The sequence below is a fragment of the Perca flavescens genome, chromosome 6, assembly GCF_004354835.1.
Source record: "Perca flavescens isolate YP-PL-M2 chromosome 6, PFLA_1.0, whole genome shotgun sequence".
In the NCBI taxonomy this organism is placed as follows: domain Eukaryota; kingdom Metazoa; phylum Chordata; class Actinopteri; order Perciformes; family Percidae; genus Perca; species Perca flavescens.
Window position 1 is genome coordinate 938,640 of NC_041336.1, and position 20,077 is coordinate 958,716.

Here is a 20,077-nt window from a genome sequence, read left to right on the forward strand (position 1 = left end):
ATCTCCCGCACCAAAGGCATGTGTCATATCCACTGCGCCATCACCACTATTATTATTATATAGCTAGTATAATACATGTTTCCAATTATATAATGTTTCTATAGTACAAAATGTTATTTCACTCTGTTCTTATATGGGTAAGCCACCACACATCCAAATAAGTGCGCTTCATGACCCACAACCCGTCAGTTTCCATAGGGTAACATGGCAAAACTCGACCCCCTACCTGATAGCCCCAAATATATTTACATCTTTCTAAAACCACTTTTCCATGTCTCACCTGAATAAAATATAGTATAAACACAGATATGTGTGCAATTACTTAGAATACATGGGGTTTACTGCCTGGTCGGGACGAATGAAACAGCTGTTTCAATCGTCCCAACAGCAACAATTGACATTTAAACCTATTTTGCTCCTAAACTAAAAAGCTCTGACATTCCATATTGTAGGACATTTTAAAACACTACTTCATCTGCCGTATGACCATGACAACGGTACATGAAACAATAAACACAATCTGTCATTAAAAAAAATTACTGCATCAAACATTTTACTGTCACTCAAATTGGGTTCACGGGTCTAACTTTGTAGCAGCATCCGTTTCAATCGTCCCGGTTGTACCCTACTCGAGATCGGTCTTGGTCTCGAGAAAACTTCTTGAAAGTCTTATCTTGGACTCAACCTCAGTTTTACTTTCAAGACAACTGCAGGGATATCACTAAATTGCCTGTGCATTGTCCTATTTATGTGTTAACATCATAACTGTAGTTGGATGTAAAACTTCCTGCTTCAAAAGCAACCAATAACTTGACTAAAAGTGAATGCAAAGGTAGACAGGAGACAAAGCTCTGGCTGTCTGGGAGATGTTGGCCAAATCCTCTAAACCATTAGGAGTTTATTTGTTTTCTAAGTTTTATCATGTCATGCAGTGTGGGACAGACTCTCAACCCCTCAAAATCTCGGTCTTAATCCCTCAAAAGCCTCAGTCTCAACCCCTCAAAATCTCAACCCCTTAAAGTCTCAGTCTCAACCCCTTAAAGTCTTGGTCTGAACTCCTCAAAGTCTCGATCTTGTCGCGGTCTCAAACTTTCGTTGAAAAGGAAGTTTGAGCTCATTTACTGAAAAGAGATTTAGATCACGACATTAAAACTGCCCAATTGTAAAAAAAGGGGACCTTGTTTCCTGGAGAGAAACCTTAAGATGTTGTTAATGTTTAACAAAGTTTGATCCAGAGATGTCTCAATGAGGAAAAAGTGAACTATTCTTCTCTCGCTTTGATTCAACTGTTCAAACTCTGCTGCACTGAATCTGTCCTCAGACAGAAATGATTTAGAAATGATGTGGAAGAGTAGCAGTGTCATGTGCAGCTCATGGACCTTTTGATGGACGGGCAGATACCGGAGGTAGTTCTTTTAGGGTTACCACATTGGTTAAATCTGTAGATTCACTAGAAACGTGCAGATTCCCTCCTGGTACAGCAGCTGTTTACCCACGCAGGGAAACTAAACAGGTCATTAGTTTGTCCATCCAGCAGTGATGTGGTCAGGACCTGCTAAACTGAGACCAACAACAAGACCAAAGACTGAGGGGTTGAGACCGAGACTTTGAGGGATGTAGATCGAGACTTTGAGGGGTTGAGACCGAGACTTTTAAACAACAAGTACGATGGCGACATCTACTGGCCAAATATAAGTATTACATTTTATAGAAGAATTGAAGCTCAGACCTCCTGATTTACATAAAGTAGCCTGGATTCAACTTTATGCAAATGAGGAGTGGGCAACTCAACACCCCGGATGTGTCTCAAACCGCACACTTCTGTCAGTCCACTGCTAATGGTCACTGACCACTTCCTGCCGTAGTGCCCACTTTGGATGGTTAGTGTCGTCCCAAACGGAGGACTTACGTTAAAACACTCACCGGAAATGACGAGCGGTCGGCTCTGCGCCTCTCAAAATCGGAGTAAAATCTCTTAAACTGACCTTTGTTGATCTGAGATGAAGACAGATTCAGCAGCTGCATGGCCTGTTTCTCTCTTCACATGTTTTCAGAAACATGTTTCGGTGAACTATTTTAGTACAATATGAGATCAGATTCTGAACGAGCCGCCATTATGCTCTGTTGTGAAATCCGGGAGAAGCCAGACCCACGTGACGCGTTCGTCCAATCAGCTGCCGGTCGACATCCCTGGTCCCTCCCCTTTCGGCTTCGTAGTCAAGATGGCGCCCGTTTAGTGCGAGTAGTGTCCATCGTTCCACACTGAACTTTTTGACCGTTTTTAGGGGTCATCCTGGTACTTTCAGTGCTCTGACGTTTTGCGTTATCTACACTATATACTTAAAACTAAGTGTTTGAAGTGTGCAAGTAGGCGGTTTGAGACACAGCCCCTGTCTCTCATAAGTCGCAGCAGCGTTCCCAGAATGCAACGCTCCCAGAATTGTCCGTCTGCTTACAGATGATGTATGGCCTGCAGATTAATAGTCATCTTCCTGTTTTAGCAAAAACCTTCTTTTTTTAGCAGAAATATAAGTTATTTGTCAAAGAACATTTTTTGATTAGTCCACATTGTCAACAAATGACTCATATAATGTCATAACAATGCCAAAGCAAAAATGCAGGGGTCTTTAAATGTTTGTCTCTGTGAATAGAGATGTTCTGATACCGATACCAGCATCAGAAAAGCCTCCGGTTCTGCCTGAAATATCGGTATCAGTATCAGCAAGTACTGGAGTACTGGAGCCCAGAAAAACTACTTTAAAGTAGTGTTTTTTTTCCCTATAACTAAATCCACCAGCCATTTTCATATTATACCAACATTTGCAGCATCCTGAGCTTTTTTGGTAAAGTTAATAGGAAATCTCAGCCCAGCGTAGTTGTCAAACTGGTTAATAAAAGAAAGTACTGTGACAAATTTTTTCTGTATGTATTAGTTCATGTTTTAGGCCGTCCAACGATGATAGCAATCATATCACATCCATACAGGGATAGTATACATCTGTTTACTGCACTGGCAACATGACATCATAACTTCGCATAAACATACACGCCACTTTCTAAAGCCATGTGCCGTGTTATCTGTACGCATTTTGAGCGCCGTATACAGCGGACGGGTTGGGTTTAGGAACCGTGACACGCGGGACCTGATCCCCGGTCCCCTGGGTGAAAGCCCTGTTGTTTGACCCATCCTCCCCCCCAACCAACCTCCCTACATAAAGTTTCTCCCTTTCATTCTACTCGCTACGGCGTCAATTCACACGCAATCACAAGGTAATGTAAGTCAATGGAGGCCAAACGGCTTTGATAAACACGCTAAAAAGCCAGTATGTGTCTTGATAACACGGCAATAATGACATACCAATTGGTGTGTCATACATACGCCACTTCATGACATCAGTTTGGTACTGGTATTGGATCAGTACTTAAGTCCAGGTAACCCAATCGGTGTTGGGAAGAAAAACATGGTATGGGAACATCTCTGTCTGTGATTGGACGTCCCAATGCTGAGCTGCAGAATCAGCTGAAATCTAAATGGACCCTGGTTCATCAGAGTCTGGTGATGATTGGGTGCAGCAGGTTTGAGTTTTGAACATGAAACAAATGTTTTTATTCCACAGTTTGAGTTACAATCAGAGTGAAAGAAGAAAAATAGATCACAGATTCATTAGAGACGTTTCTATCTGCTAACAGGCTTACAAAAATACTTTGATTCAGTTTAAACTTCAAGTATCTACGTACAACAACAAGGTCCATGGGCCAGACCAGTCAGATCCAGTTTAAACCAGAATAAACCAGGATCAGACCGGTTTGAACAATTCTTCATCTCAGAAAAACGTTTCACAAGAATCAACTTTATCTTCTTCTTTTAGTGTCGACATAATTTAAAACATTTTACTCAACAATCATTGTTTCAGTTCAACTTTATAAAAACATTTCTGTAAATCTTCTTCATGTTTTCATCTCTGTGCATCAGACAGCGTTAGCCTAGCTTAGCAACGAGAGCACAAGACTGAAACAGAACTCAACCTTTTTGCAGCTTTTTTAGCAACTTTTGGACTTTTTGTTTTTGCTGCTTTTTTCAACCCTTTTGATGTTTTTTCCCCTGTTTTTGGTGCAGTCTTTTCTTTTTGAAGTTTTCCGCAATTCTTCTAACGTTTTGTCCGACGTTTTGCAACTTTTCTCAAAGTTTTCGACACTTGAAACCCTTTTTTCTTGCACTTTTGACGCCCGTTGATACAAGTGCTATTTAATAGTCATGGTAACGGTTTTGTGAATAACTACGTTATATAAATGCCTTTGTAAATCAACAGAAATACAAGTGTCAATCTTGTTCTATGGACTCATACATCTGTTAATACACAGATATTTCTTAGAGTGCACCGACATGGAAGAAGAACTGGCGCTAGTATCCAAAACCGTTATTTAAAACTGTCGCATATTCACATCGCTGTTGGCATGGCTTTAAACTGACACCCACCGACAGCCAAATGGGGGTATTAAATAAGTTTGGGGGGTAACATTGTAAAGTCATGAGCCAGTTTGGTTGATGATGAATGATTTAAATAACTCTCCGTCTGTTTGAATTGGCCGGCTGCAGAAATGTTTCCAGATTGGTCTGTTTTCTGCCAAGAAGTTTGGGTGGTTTTGTGTGTGTTTGGCCTAGAAACCTCGGTAGTCATTACCTGGAAACACTGCTGGTAGTTCGAATCCTACAATAACCCATGAACACTTTGTCGTGTTGTACAACCTAGCGTTCACGGTATCGATTACGAGCTATACGCTGAAACAGATAAGACCAACGGAAGTTTTTTATTTAAAGGAGTTTAATTTCATAAAACAACTTCTGTGTGTGTTTATCATCCGTAGGTCTCTCTTCTTTCTCTTCTCACGGGAAACTTTTGAGCCCAAACTATTTGGTTAGTGAAATCTTAAATGTAAAGATTGGATCTTCCACTCCATGAACTCAAACTACACGGAAATAATTCAGCCGTTAGTTTACATAAATAAAAAGATCTGGAGTGCTCTGGCCCTGGTTTTGGCTTGGGTCTGTCCTAGTCTAGCCTGGGTTTAAGAAGCATTTGGAATTACATTTCCAGAAGTGCTGGGTACAATGACGCATTCATTTTTTTTTGTTCTCTCTTTCGCGCAGGTCATGTTTGAAAGACGCTGTCCTGTAGCTTACTAGTTAATAAAAACGTGGTTTAATGTACGTAAACAATGATCAATGATTGCAAAATTTCTCTCTAATATTGCTCCTCATAACCACTGAAAACTGTCAAAAAATCAAACCCAAAGTCCTGTTATTATGGACGTTATCTGAAATGTGACGCGTAATGTTTCCGCTTCACATTTTCAGCAGGGCGGCAGAGCGGCTGTGGGTTGACTCCCAACGGTTCTCATAGGCTTTATAAATCCTAACATGAAAAAGCTTAACGTGGTTTAATGTACCTAAATCATCACCACATTTCTGGTTCAATTTTTTGACAGTGTTCAGTGGTTATGAGGAGCAATATGAGAGAGAAATTTGGTAATCATTGATCATTGTTTAGGTACAAGCTTTTTCCTCGCCGTAGGCGCCAATGAAGAAGAAAACGCTTTGTGAGAGAACTTATAATCGTTGGATTTTGGTTTAGTTCTTTTGACAGGCTTAAGTGATCATTACAAGATATGGCCATGATAAATGTTGTGATCATTGATCGTTGTTGAGGTACATTAAACCACGTTAAGCAGAATGTCCCGACAGGCAGCGTTGTGAACAGAGAAGTGTGCAGCCAGCGCAGCAGCAGAGGTCTGTGCTGCCCTGTGGGGACGGAGATTGTTGTGGATTTTTTGGCATCTGTCGCTCAAGAATTATATGTGTTATGGACTTCTTTTTTTTTAAATAAATTGAGCTCGAGGTTTTCAAAAAAAGGGGTGGGTACAAAATGACTCATAACGAAATCTGGTAGGTACGCGTATCCACCGTCCCAACCGAAATCGACGCCTATGCCTACTAGCCATGTTGGCTGCTGATGAGTACATTTAAAGCCCTGGCTACCGGTATGAAAAGTTTTGAGGTGATTATTTTGAGTCGTTTGTAACGGCTTTGACATTTTCTTCACGTGTCTTTGTGCTAAGCTAGGCTAACCCCGCCCTGGACACACAGAGATGAAACAGATAAAACATGGGACTGTCTCTTTATCCAGATGAAGTGCTTTCAGGCTCTATTGCACATCTTTACAGTATTTACAGTCTGCAGGTTTTGGTTTGGATGGTCCTCTCCACTTCTTTGGGATTTCATAAAGAAGAAAAACACATTTTAATTTCAGTTCATCTCAACACAAATCAGATCCAAACACCACCTCGGTGATGTTGGAAAAGTTCAGAAACATCGTCAGGACAAACATCCCTCTGAACTGTGAAATAAAGACGGTTCGTTTACACAGAAATACCAACTATTATATAGATTAGTGTTGATAATTACAGTACATACAGCGCAGTAGGTAGTTCACACTTTATCACATTCTTCAATCAGAACAGGAGCTTAGAAATAAATACGTTAATGAAGGGATGATCAGTTAAATTCCAACATGAAGAAAAATGGACCTCAGTGCAAATTGTGCATCTGTAAACATCTCACAAGTCTTTCTTTTTATACTTTCATCAGTTTGTCAGTTGTAACTGAGAGTGGGTCTGGGGAAGGTTCATTCGCAGCCCATTTCCCACGGGGGGGTCACCAACGCACACCACTCAAATGCCTCTAGGCGCAATTGGATAGTCCTTCAACCAATCAGAGCAATGAAGGAGATAACGCTTCAAAGTCGCTGCGCTATTGTCATCGTTTAAGCCTGTCTCAACAGATGAGATTGGAGTGCGGATCGGGCCACATTTTTCTGTCTGAGCCTGGCCCACGTCCGACAGAGCGGTAACTGAGCATGGCCCGAGGCCAACACTTATAGAGTGTGGTCTAGACCTACTCTATCTGTAAAGTGTCTCGAGATAACTATGTTATGATTTGATACTATAAATAAAATTGAATTGAAATTGAATTGAATTGAACGCAGTTAAAATCTCATTTTTTTCTCATACTAATGACACATGTATGTTTGAAGGAAGGCATTCGGAAATGTCAACAGATGAGCTCATCAGCGCACACGGGGCAACAAGGGCATGTTAACACAGGCGCGCACCTACATAATAAGCTTTTTTAAATTTAAAATGTCCAATGCCTTATCGCGCTGATGTGACAGAGCCCAACGCGAACCCCAACATCATTTCTAAATATCTGTCCGAACCTGGCTGATCAGGTACCGCCGGATACTGCCGGGTCCCGATGGGCCGGGCCGGGTATCCATCTTCTATTGGGATCGGTGCCTCGACTTGGAAAAATTGGAAATGGGCTTGAATGGGCTCTTTGCCAGACGGACTTGCAGAGCAAATCTCAAATTTGCCAGAAGTGGTCATCAGTTTGTGACTGAAGGCGATAAATGATGAGGAAGCATCAGGATGTAAACTGAGAACGCTTCGGCAGAGGAAACAGGAACAAGAGATTTAAAATTCTCTTACTGATCCCAAAACCTCTACGCTGGCCCTGAAGTGCAAACCTGGTTGGTTTTTTGGAACACAGTACTTTTTGGGTTATTTGACACTGTTGTTTTTTTTTATTTTATGTATTATTTAATTTTGTATATTTGTTGTGCAATTTGCTGTTGTGTTGTGTGATTTGCTGTCGTGTTGTGTAATATGCTGTCGTGTTGTGCTATTTGCTGTTGTGTTGTGTGATTTGCTGTCGTGTTGTGTAATATGCTGTCGTGTTGTGCTATTTGCTGTTGTGTGATTTGCTGTTGTGTTGTGTAATATGCTGTCGTGTTGTGCTATTTGCTGTTGTGTTGTGTGATTTGCTGTCGTGTTGTGTAATATGCTGTCGTGTTGTGCTATTTGCTGTTGTGTTGTGTGATATGCTGTCATGTTGTGTGATTTGCTATTGTGTTGTGTTATTTGCTGTCGTGTTGTGTGATTTGCTGTCGTGTTGTGTGATTTGCTGTTGTGTTGTGTGATATGCTGTCATGTTGTGTGATTTGCTATCGTGTTGTGTTATTTGCTGTTGTGTTGTGTTATTTGCTGTTGTGTTGTGTGATATGCTGTCGTGTTGTTATTTGCTGTTGTGTTGTGTGATATGCTGTTGTGTTGTGTGATATGCTGTCGTGTTGTGTTATTTGCTGTTGTGTTGTGTGATATGCTGTTGTGTTGTGTTATTTGCTGTTGTGTTGTGTTATTTGCTGTTGTGTTGTGTGATATGCTGTTGTGTTGTGTTATTTGCTGTTGTGTTGTGTTATTTGCTGTTGTGTTGTGTGATATGCTGTCGTGTTGTTATTTGCTGTTGTGTTGTGTGATATGCTGTTGTGTTGTGTGATATGCTGTCGTGTTGTGTTATTTGCTGTTGTGTTGTGTGATATGCTGTTGTGTTGTGTTATTTGCTGTTGTGTTGTGTTATTTGCTGTTGTGTTGTGTGATATGCTGTTGTGTTGTGTGAAATGCTGTCGTGTTGTGTTATTTGCTGTTGTGTTGTGTGATATGCTGTTGTGTTGTGTTATTTGCTGTTGTGTTGTGTTATTTGCTGTTGTGTTGTGTGATTTGCTGTCGTGTTGTGTAATATGCTGTCGTGTTGTGCTATTTGCTGTTGTGTTGTGTGATTTGCTGTCGTGTTGTGTAATATGCTGTTATGTTGTGCTATTTGCTGTTGTGTGATTTGCTGTTGTGTTGTGTAATATGCTGTCGTGTTGTGCAATTTGCTGTTGTGTTGTGTGATTTGCTGTCGTGTTGTGTAATATGCTGTCGTGTTGTGCTATTTGCTGTTGTGTTGTGTGATTTGCTGTCGTGTTGTGTAATATGCTGTCGTGTTGTGCTATTTGCTGTTGTGTGATTTGCTGTTGTGTTGTGTAATATGCTGTCGTGTTGTGCTATTTGCTGTTGTGTTGTGTGATTTGCTGTCGTGTTGTGTAATATGCTGTCGTGTTGTGCTATTTGCTGTTGTGTTGTGTGATATGCTGTCATGTTGTGTGATTTGCTATTGTGTTGTGTTATTTGCTGTCGTGTTGTGTGATTTGCTGTCGTGTTGTGTGATTTGCTGTTGTGTTGTGTGATATGCTGTCATGTTGTGTGATTTGCTATCGTGTTGTGTTATTTGCTGTTGTGTTGTGTTATTTGCTGTTGTGTTGTGTGATATGCTGTCGTGTTGTTATTTGCTGTTGTGTTGTGTGATATGCTGTTGTGTTGTGTGATATGCTGTCGTGTTGTGTTATTTGCTGTTGTGTTGTGTGATATGCTGTTGTGTTGTGTTATTTGCTGTTGTGTTGTGTTATTTGCTGTTGTGTTGTGTGATATGCTGTTGTGTTGTGTTATTTGCTGTTGTGTTGTGTTATTTGCTGTTGTGTTGTGTGATATGCTGTCGTGTTGTTATTTGCTGTTGTGTTGTGTGATATGCTGTTGTGTTGTGTGATATGCTGTCGTGTTGTGTTATTTGCTGTTGTGTTGTGTGATATGCTGTTGTGTTGTGTTATTTGCTGTTGTGTTGTGTTATTTGCTGTTGTGTTGTGTGATATGCTGTTGTGTTGTGTGAAATGCTGTCGTGTTGTGTTATTTGCTGTTGTGTTGTGTGATATGCTGTTGTGTTGTGTTATTTGCTGTTGTGTTGTGTGATTTGCTGTCGTGTTGTGTAATATGCTGTCGTGTTGTGCTATTTGCTGTTGTGTTGTGTGATTTGCTGTCGTGTTGTGTAATATGCTGTTGTGTTGTGCTATTTGCTGTTGTGTGATTTGCTGTTGTGTTGTGTAATATGCTGTCGTGTTGTGCTATTTGCTGTTGTGTTGTGTGATTTGCTGTCGTGTTGTGTAATATGCTGTCGTGTTGTGCTATTTGCTGTTGTGTTGTGTGATATGCTGTCATGTTGTGTGATTTGCTATTGTGTTGTGTTATTTGCTGTCATGTTGTGTGATTTGCTGTCGTGTTGTGTGATTTGCTGTTGTGTTGTGTGATATGCTGTCATGTTGTGTGATTTGCTATCGTGTTGTGTTATTTGCTGTTGTGTTGTGTTATTTGCTGTTGTGTTGTGTGATATGCTGTCGTGTTGTTATTTGCTGTTGTGTTGTGTGATATGCTGTTGTGTTGTGTGATATGCTGTCGTGTTGTGTTATTTGCTGTTGTGTTGTGTGATATGCTGTTGTGTTGTGTTATTTGCTGTTGTGTTGTGTTATTTGCTGTTGTGTTGAGTGATATGCTGTTGTGTTGTTATTTGCTGTTGTGTTGTGTGATATGCTGTTGTGTTGTGTGATATGCTGTCGTGTTGTGTTATTTGCTGTTGTGTTGTGTGATATGCTGTTGTGTTGTGTGATATGCTGTCATGTTGTGTTATTTGCTGTTGTGTTGTGTGATATGCTGTTGTGTTGTGTGATATGCTGCTGTGGTTTGTACTTCAGGGCCACCTTATGTTTCAACTGTTACCAGAACAGAAATAACTTAACGCTGCATTAATCTTTTATAAAGCAAGCTCTGGTTTGAAAATACATCTGCCCATTGATAAACTATTTTATATATATATATATATTTGTTTCTGTATTTATTGTTTATTTGTATTAATGTTTAATATGTATGTTTGTGTGTGTATGCACCAATCACCAAGGCACATTCCACATAGGGTAACTACTGCTTCAATAAACTCCTTTCTGATTCTGAAAGTAGTTGTTTTGGTGAAACTGTTCTTTCATTTCGATGTCTTAACTTTAGCTGCATGAAGCTGTGATGGTTCAAGTTTAGAGATCGTTTCAGTGGTTGTTTCTCGGGGCGGAGCCAGAAGTCGTAAACATTTTGGGGCGGGGCTAGAAGTCGTAAACATTTGGGGGCGGAGCCAGAAGTTGTAAACATTTGGAGGCGGAGCCAGAAGTCGTAAACATTTGGGGGCAGGGCCAGAAGTTGTAAACATTTGGGGGCGGAGCCAGAAGTTGTAAACATTTGGGGGCGGAGCCAGAAGTCGTAAACATTTGGAGGCGGAGCCAGAAGTCGTAAACATTTTGGGGCGGAGCCAGAAGTCTAAAAGAAAAATCTGTGCATCATTTAGAAAAACATGATTATCATGAAAAAATAGCTTTAAAATGGAGAGTCTTAAAATATCCATCTCAGGATGTTATCAATCGATATTAGATCTGGAGAAGCATCACAGTGAATGACCTTAAAGGTCTCTGCAGCTACCCATGATGCTTTGCTCCAGTAAATGACCCTTGTCACTGCCCGATGTGAGTCAGAGCAGAAGTGAGTTGCACATGATCAGATTTAAACACTTTAAGGCATAATGTGTCATACTGAAATTTGTGAAATCCATAAAATAATAAAACGTTTCTCTTTACATACAATAACAGAAGATGGAAATCATTTCAACAACGTAGTTATCTATGATTGTTTGATTGCTAACGTTAGCTCAAAACACCATTCCAGTGACAGCCTTTGTTGTGTTTGATTGCTAACTTGTAGCCAACAGTGAACCAAATTGGTTATGTAGGTCCATTTTTACTGTATTGACATTACAGAAGTTTCTCATTAGTCTCTTGTTTGTCTCTCGTTAGCATCTCGTTAGTCTCTCGTTAGCATCTTGAGGCTACTTGTTGCAAAGTGACGAATGCACAACTCACATCTGCACTTGACTCACATCGGGTAGTGACACCCTAACCCTAAAGGTATCTGAAGCTACCCATGATGCCTTGCTCCAGTGAATGACCCTAACCCTAAAAGGTCTCTGCAACTACCCATGATGCCTTGCTCCAGTAAATGACCCTAACCCTAATGCCGCCTTCACACTGGCAGTTGAAATCAGCTCCGATACGGCTTCGAAACGGCCGGAAGTCATTAATTTCCTCTGGAGATTCGCAGACCGCATGCGAATGGGTCCAAACGAATGCGGTGCGAAAAAAATCGTGTCAGTTGGTCATCCGGATGTGTTCAAAAAATTGAACTCTTGCGAAAGGCTACAGACGGTTCCTATCCGACGGAAGTTAGCGTTGCTATGATACTGATAAACAAACCTGCCAATGCTAATTGGTTAGCTAGCAACAGACACCAAACTATTGACATTATACCGCTATATCACATTTAACCGACCTGACATGTCAACGTCCTGGGCAACTTTTATCCACGCAGCAACCTTTCTATTTATAGCTCTGTAAGAGAGGTCGGAGAGAATCGGACATTCAGACACTTATCACTCGTTCTAGTCTCTCTGCCATTTTTGTGAGTCGCTTCCGAAGCTTTTCAACGCTGGGGGCGTATTGCGTATTACGGAGCTGATTTCAAGTGCCAGTGGGAAGGTGGCATGAAGCTCTTTGCAGCTACCCATGATGCCTTGCTCCAGTGAATGAACCTAACCCTAAATGTCTGTGTAGCTACCCATGATGCCTTGCTCCCGCTCCTCCTGTCGTCAATCATTGGCCTCGCTGACCTTCTCGGCGAGGATTTCCTGGAAGGTGGAGAGCTGCTTCATCTGCTCTGTCTGCATCGAGTGTCTCCTCATCAGCTTCTTCTTCATCTTAAAGTCGGGGCCTCGTTTGGGTGAGGCGGGCGCCACCGGGACCAGGATCTTCCCGCCGCCGGTGGCGGCGTGGCTGGGAGAGGCGCGGATGTCGGGGATGGGTCTCTGCGGGTTGATGTTGAGCGGCGGCAGGAAGCCCGGCCGCGTGTGGGAGATGTGGTCCAATAGGAGCGTCCCGGAGCCGCGGCGCTCCAGGAGCCCCGGGGGACGCCGTCGCATGGCGAGCGGCGACACAGAGGCAGGGATGTTCTCCAGAGACTCCCGGGACGAGCCAGGGAGCAGGCACAGCGGGGAGGCATTGTACCTGCAAGACATTTTATTTACACAGTCACAATTTTGAGGATAACTTGTCCCACCAGACTCCATGTAAATAATCATTACTTTTTGCATGTATAGAGGAAATATGCTGGCTCTATACACGCTAAAAGTCCTGATTATTTACATGGAGTCTGGTGGAGATATGCTGGCTCTATACACGCTAAAAGTCCTGATTATTTACATGGAGTCTGGTGGAGTTTGGTGATGGTGATTTCGGGGCTGTTTCATGTTAAACTAAAAGGATCTTACTCTTTAACTAAAAGGTCTATCTCTGTAGGGATCCATCCCATAATGTTGTCACACACTTAGAATAATAATCTGAGTCTGTCAGCATCAACAACAGAACTTTTAGTGAATGAAGTGTGTTTTACGACGATAAAAGTCCTGATTATTTACATGGAGTCTGGTGGAGTTTGGCGATGGTGATTTCAGGGCTATCCATAATGTTGTCACACACTATGTATAATAATCTGAGCCTTAATATTTGAATTCATCCAAACATTTTGGTCGTACCTCCTGCGCTCCACGGACACGCGTCCCGAGTCGGGTGACCCGGGGATGGAGTCAGGGCAGAGGTGCGTGTCCGACTCGTAGTGCTCCATGCGGGTCAGTTTGGGGTGAGCCAATCGGGCCGCGGCGTTCTCCTGGGACTCTGGCGCCGTGTTCCTACGGTACAGGATCTGGTGCTGCTGCACTTTGTCGGCCCAGGAGGCTCCGGCGAGCGCCGCGGCGTAGTCCTCGGACACGGACCGGTCCATGAGTTTGGGCGAGCAGGGGTCGTGCGTCTCGATGCTGTGTCGCCGCGACAACAGCGGCCTCCCCTGCGGCAACGCCGGCTCCGTGATGGACAGGCCGTTGATCTCGGCGATGGTCTGGCTCAGAGCGGCGCCCACGCCCTCCTCCCGGGCAGCGGCGCCCAGCACGGATGGCGCCACCAGCCCCCAGGGCTCCGAGTTCAGCCGCTTCAGAAGCTTCCGTGGCGGCGCCGCCGGACGCTTCTCGCCGGGCGGCCGAGCGGACGGCAACGGTAACGCCGAGGTGAGCGCGAAGCTAAAGATCCCCTCCCCGTCTTGGCGTTCATCTCCCGCGGCCGGCGACTCGGTGCCGATCTCCACGTCGGACGGCGACATGCACGCCAGCGAAGGCTTGTCAAAGCCCTCGCCGGCCGGCGCGAACAAGTCCTCGCTGGCCGCCACGAACAAGCCCTCGACGGCCAGCGAGGGCTTGTCCAATGGTGAGTTCTTGTCCAATGGCGAGTTCTTGTCCAATGGTGAGTTCTTGTCCAATGGTGAGTTCTTGTCCAATGGCAAGTTCTTGTCCAATGGCGAGTTCTTGTCCAATGGTGAGTTCTTGTCCAATGGTGAGTTCTTGTCAGCAGCGGCCAGCGAGGACTTGTTCAATGGCAAGTTCTTGTCCAATGGCGAGGGCGGTGAGTTGAGGTACTGTTTGGTCTTCTTGGTGCCGGACGGTGAGGTATGGCTGGTGATGATGATGACCTCTTTGCCCTTGGCCTTGCAGGCGTCCAGCAGGGCCTGCAGCGTCTGGCGGTCGCCCGTGTTGATGGCGTGCACCAGCGCCGAGGCGCCGCTGTAGTCCCTGAGGCTCGGGTCGGCTCCATTCTCCAGCAGCAGGAGCGCCACGTCCTCTCCGGCGCGCCCGGCGCAGGCGTGCATCAGAGCCGTGCGCCCGGCCTTGTCGGGGATGTTTGGGTCGGCGCCTTTCTCCAGCAGGTACCTGCACAGGAAACAGTTTCAGTTTCATCTTATCCTATTTACTGATCACACTCAAACAATTTTACCTGATCAACAGGGCAATGTTCGATACCGATACCATCTGTCTCTCTAACCTGTCTGTCTGTCTGTCTGGTAAAAAGAAAGAGTTCTCTGCGCTTTTGCAGACCACAACAATCCGGTGCAACCAAGGCAGGACACAACAGTATAAAATAACAAAAAATTGCCGGTGCAACACAGACGTCTTCTTACTTAGTAGTTTTATTTCTTAAGGTGCATAACAGTGACTAACGTTTGGATTTAAGGTAACATCTTCATCAGAGTCCTTGGAGATTCTCTCAATGAAGCCCTTAATAAGAATCATCAACAGGTGTGATTGTGCATAAGAGGGGCGGTGGCTGCCTGAAGATACACCCACATCAACCAAGGCATTACACTCATTAATCAGTCATTAAAGGGCAAATGCCCACAAACAGGTCAAAAGTGATTAAAAAACAAACATATAAATGTTCACAATACAATGGGAATAAAAGTATATTCATCTTAAATACTATACTTTAACATACTTTGACATTAGAGAAAGCAAGTCAGATTGAATTCTTCATTTGAACCTAGAGGTTCTAAAGTTCCGAGCGTATTTATCCAAAACGCTTCCCTGCATAGGAGTTTATTAATTATATCACCACCCCTGGGTGGGGGGGTGATTTTCTCAATCCCCAAGAACCTCAGTAATGCAGGGGAGCCATGATTGGCCTGCTCATAATGCCTCGCCATGGCATAAGTTAAGTTCTGGGTGCAAATAGCTGTCTTATGTTGAGATACCCAAGAGGAGCTTGCACACTGCTCCAACAAACACCAACAAACTCCAACATCCTAAAGTTGGCAGCTGTTGTTGTCAGTTGGTCTTTATAATGTTCATAAACCAACTGCCTGTCCAAACTGCCCAGACAGTAACAGACAAGACTGACTTTTGTCACCTAGTCCTACCTTTTATTATTAGAGTTTTGGTTTAATATAACATGGATGAAGTGGAGACCTTGTTGAATGTGGCCAGAGTAGTTCTGGTCTACCTGGCCTGTAAAGCTGCTAGCCGTGTACAGGAGAGACGGCAACCAAGACTAGCCAGGAGGAGACTGTGGTGTAAACCTTGGATATTGGGACATGTAAAACAGGGTGTTTATCCTAACTTGTGTCAAGAACTTCGCTCAGAAGATACTCCAGCTTTTGCGAATTTTGCCTGTTTTGCTCCTCAAGCTTTTGAGAAATTACTCACTATGGTTACTCCACTAATTGCCAGAAACAACACCCATTCAGACAGCATTTCAAGCTGTTAGAATGTTGTCAATTGTTGGAAAATGGGCTCCATTGGTCTGACATTCTCCAACTCCACCAGACCAGACTGGACATGTCAAACTCTACCAACTCCACCAGACCAGACTGGACATGTCAAACTCTACCAACTCCACCAGACCAGACTGGACATGTCCAACTCTACCAACTCCACCAGACCAGACTGGACATGTCCAACTCTACCAACTACACCAGACCAGACTGGACATGTCCAATTCTACCAACTACACCAGACCAGACTGGATGTGTCCAACTCTACCGACTCCACCAGACCAGACTGGACATGTCCAACTCTACCAACTCCACCAGACCAGACTGGACATGTCAGACTCTACCAGCTCCACCAGACCAGACTGGACATGTCAGACTCTACCAACTCCCCCAGACCAGACTGGACATGTCCAACTCTAACTCCACCAGACCAGACTGGACATTTCAGACTCTACCAACTCCACCAGACCAGACTGGACATGTCAGACTCTACCAGCTCCACCAGACCAGACTGGACATGTCCAACTCTACCAGCTCCACCAGACCAGACTGGACATGTCAGACTCTACCAACTCCACCAGACCAGACTGGACATGTCAGACTCTACCAGCTCCACCAGACCAGACTGGATATGTCCAACTCTACCAGCTCCACCAGACCAGACTGGACATGTCCAACTCTAACTCCACCAGACCAGACTGGGCATGTCAGACTCTACCAGCTCCACCAGACCAGACTGGACATGTCAGACTCTACCAGCTCCACCAGACCAGACTGGACATATCCAACTCTACCAGCTCCACCAGACCAGACTGGACATGTCAGACTCTACCAACTCCACCAGACCAGACTGGACATGTCCAACTCTAACAAAATGCCAACAAACACAGACGGCCGGCCCACACTGACCCAACTGTTGGAGTTTGTTTGTGTTTGTTGGCATTTTTTGGAGCAGTGTGCAAGCTCCTTTAGCTTTTTTTTAGTTTTGTTTGGCCTATATATGCCAGTCCACAAGGACACTTTAGAAGGTACACTACATGTGTACTGTTGATTAATAAATGGAGAGATGGAGTATTTTTTGCCAGTACGGGGATGTGAAAATTCCTTTGCATTAGTTAGAGCATTGTGCACAGTTACCACATTTATAGAAACCCAGGGGTGGGTTGGGCGGGTCTGAATGGACCAATCGGTCACGAATGTTGCTGGCATGCCTAAATATTCAAGACACTAGTACAGGTGTCTTGAGTACAGGGCCATGAACAGATCAGCCCCAGCTTACATCCAGGACATGGTCCAACCACATACCCCAACCCGCCCATTTCGCTCTGCATCAGCCAACCTGCTTGCTGCCCTCTCACAGCAAGGGAGAACTAATCACTCAACCAGATCCCGACTGTTCACTGTCCTGGCTCCTAAATGGTGGAACGAGCTCCCCATCGACATCAGGATGGCTGACAGCCTACACATCTTCCACCGAAGGCTAAAAACACATCTCTTCAGACTACACCTCGGATAAACATAAAAATATTTTTAAAAATTCTTGAACCTGCACTTTCATATGTCTCTTTGTAGCTTTGCTTATTTAAAGCTAATGTACTTGCACTTATTACTTGTTGTCTGGAGTTTGAACCTTCACAGTTGAAAGCACTTAATTGTAAGTCGCTTTGGATTACATGTAATGTAATGTAAAATATAAACCTGGGCGGATTGGCGCATATATCTTTGAGTGTCAGGTCACTCTTCAGAACATGCCAGTGCTTGCGAATAACGTTTTTCATTCTTCCTGCTTCTGGAGTGTAGCCGGTTGAAAACACTACTCTGGGTTTTGTGAGGTTTTTTCTTCAACAGTGAGGTGCGATCTGTACTTAGAGCCCTGTCCCATGCATTTGTAATGTCAGATTGATCATAACCTCGTTTTCAAAATGGTGCGCTAAAAGGGCTGCTTTGGACAAAATCAGCTACGGTGCTAAAATTTCTTCTGACTCCCAAAAACTGGCCCACTGGTGTGTTGCGGAGCAGATGAGGCGAGTGCTTGCTGTCGGTTCCTACCAAGGGGCTTACAATAGATGGTGGATTGTAGAATATTATTTACGTCCGTACAAATGGTAAGATCTAAAAAATCAATGGACGGGTTATTACATTCCATAGTAAAGGATATAATATATAATAATCAGTGGAAGAATTTACATCAGTCAAAAAGTGATTAAGCTCATTAAGGGTCCATATTAAAAGAGCATCGCCTATGTATCTACACCACAGTAATATTTTGGAATGAAACGGTATTGTTTTCAGTATTGTATATGAATATATATATATGAATATATATATATATATATATATATATATATATATATATATATATATATATATATATATATATATATGTTATGCACCTTAAGAAATAAAATATTAAGTAAGAAGACATCTGTGTTGCACCGGCAATTTTTTGTTATTTTATACTGTCTGTCTGTCTGTCTGTGTGCCTCTCTAACCTATCTGTCTCTGTCTGCCTTTCTGTCTGTCTGTCTGTCTGTCTCTCTAACCTGTTTGTCTGTCTCTCTAACCTATCTGTCTCTGTCTGCCTTTCTGCCTTTCTGTTTGCCTTTCTGTCTTTCTGTCTGTCTCTCTAACCTGTCTATCTGTCTGTGTCTCTAACCTATCTGTCTCTGTCAGCCTTTCTGTCTATCTGTCTGCCTTTCTGTCTGTCTGTCTGTCTGTCTCTCTAACCTGTCTGTCTGTCTCTCTAACCTATCGGTCTCTGTCTGCCTTTCTGCCTTTCTGTTTGCCTTTCTGTCTGTCTGTCTGTCTCTCTAAGCTGTCTATCTGTCTGTCTCTCTAACCTGTCTGTCTCTCTAACCTGACTCTCTAACCTGTCTGTCTCTCTAACCTGTCTGTCTCTACGTACCTCACCATCTTGAGCCGTGCCTGTGGGTCATCGTAGCTCGCCAGGCAGGCGGCAGCCAGCGGCGTCTCTCCGCGCTCGTTTCCCTCATTGATATAAGCCCCGCCCTCCAGCAGCAGACGGGCCAATCGCAGCTTCCCCTGGAACACGGCCTTCAGCAGGGCGTTCCCCTCCGTCTGCAGCGGCACGCTGTCTCCCATCATGCTTTGGTTCAGACCTGCTCAACACGGTTACCTCCCTCACCGCTGACCGCCCATCCTCCGCCAGAAGACTCGCCGCCTGCAGAGAAACACTGCAGGAAGGTTTCCGACTTTATCTCTCAACGTTTTTGTCACGTTTTGACATTTTTGTGGCTTTTTTCTAGGATAACTTGTCCCACCAGACTCCATGTAAATAATCAGGACTTTTAGTGTGTATAGAGCCAGCATATCTCCACCAGACTCTATGTAAATAATCAGGACTTTTAGCATGTATAGAGCCAGCATATCTCCACCAGACTCCATGTAAATAATCAGGACTTTTAGCGTGTATAAAGCCAGCATATCTCCACATGTAAATGGGTGAATTAAGGGTTTATTTCAACCAAACCAGAGTGGTGATTGTTGGAACAGTGGAAAGATGAACCAAGACGGCTTTTGATAGTTTTATTTAGTTTCTGTCCACTTTGAATGAAGTGCGTTTTACGATGATAAATGTCCTGATTATTTACATGGAGTCTGGTGGAGATATGCTGGCTCTATACACGCTAAAAGTCCTGATTGTTTACATGGAGTCTGGTGGAGATATGCTGGCTCTATACACGCTAAAAGTCCTGATTATTTACATGGAGTCTGGTGGAAAAATGCTGGCTCTATACACGCTAAAAGTCCTGATTATTCACATGGAGTCTGGTGGAGTTTGGTGATGGAGATTTCGGGGCTGTTTCATGTTAAACTAAAAGGCTCTTACTCTTTATTAAAGGTGCTGTAGGTAGGATTATGAAAGTCCAGGACTTAGCCAAAAGATTTGAACATCAACAACTTCTTAGTCCCTCCCCCCTTTCTGCTAAAGCCCAAAACAGTCTCCTAAGCCCCTCCCCCCACAAGGGAGAAAAATGTGTGTGCCTGAGCAGTGATTGACATGCAGTTAGACACCCCCCTGGCCCTGATTGGTGCATCTGAACACTTAGACATTCTCCCTGGCCCTGATTGGTGCATCTGAACACTTAGACACTCTCCCTGGCCCTGATTGGTG

At 43.7% G+C, this 20,077-nt stretch overlaps 1 protein-coding gene across 1 annotated transcript; it reads right to left on the reverse strand.

Moving 5' to 3' along the window:
* Positions 1-12,442: 12,442 nt before the first annotated feature.
* Positions 12,443-19,044, reverse strand: ankrd34a (ankyrin repeat domain 34A). Its single transcript, XM_028579755.1, has 3 exons — positions 18,848-19,044; positions 13,385-14,605; positions 12,443-12,857 (listed from the first exon to the last, which is right to left on the reverse strand). Exons 1-3 carry the CDS (start codon positions 19,042-19,044, stop codon positions 12,443-12,445), a joined length of 1,833 nt encoding a protein of 610 aa, XP_028435556.1.
* Positions 19,045-20,077: the final 1,033 nt, after the last annotated feature.

Excerpts from the sequence above, each read along its gene's own strand:
- ankrd34a (XM_028579755.1), bottom strand. The coding sequence starts at position 19,044 with ATGGGAGACAGCGTGCCGCTGCAGACGGAGGGGAACGCCCTGCTGAAG. Across the intron at positions 14,606-18,847 it reads GCACGGCTCAAGATGGTGAG|GTACCTGCTGGAGAAAGGCG; the intron begins GTACGTAGAGAC and ends TTTCCTGTGCAG. Across the intron at positions 12,858-13,384 it reads GTGTCCGTGGAGCGCAGGAG|GTACAATGCCTCCCCGCTGT; the intron begins GTACGACCAAAA and ends AATGTCTTGCAG.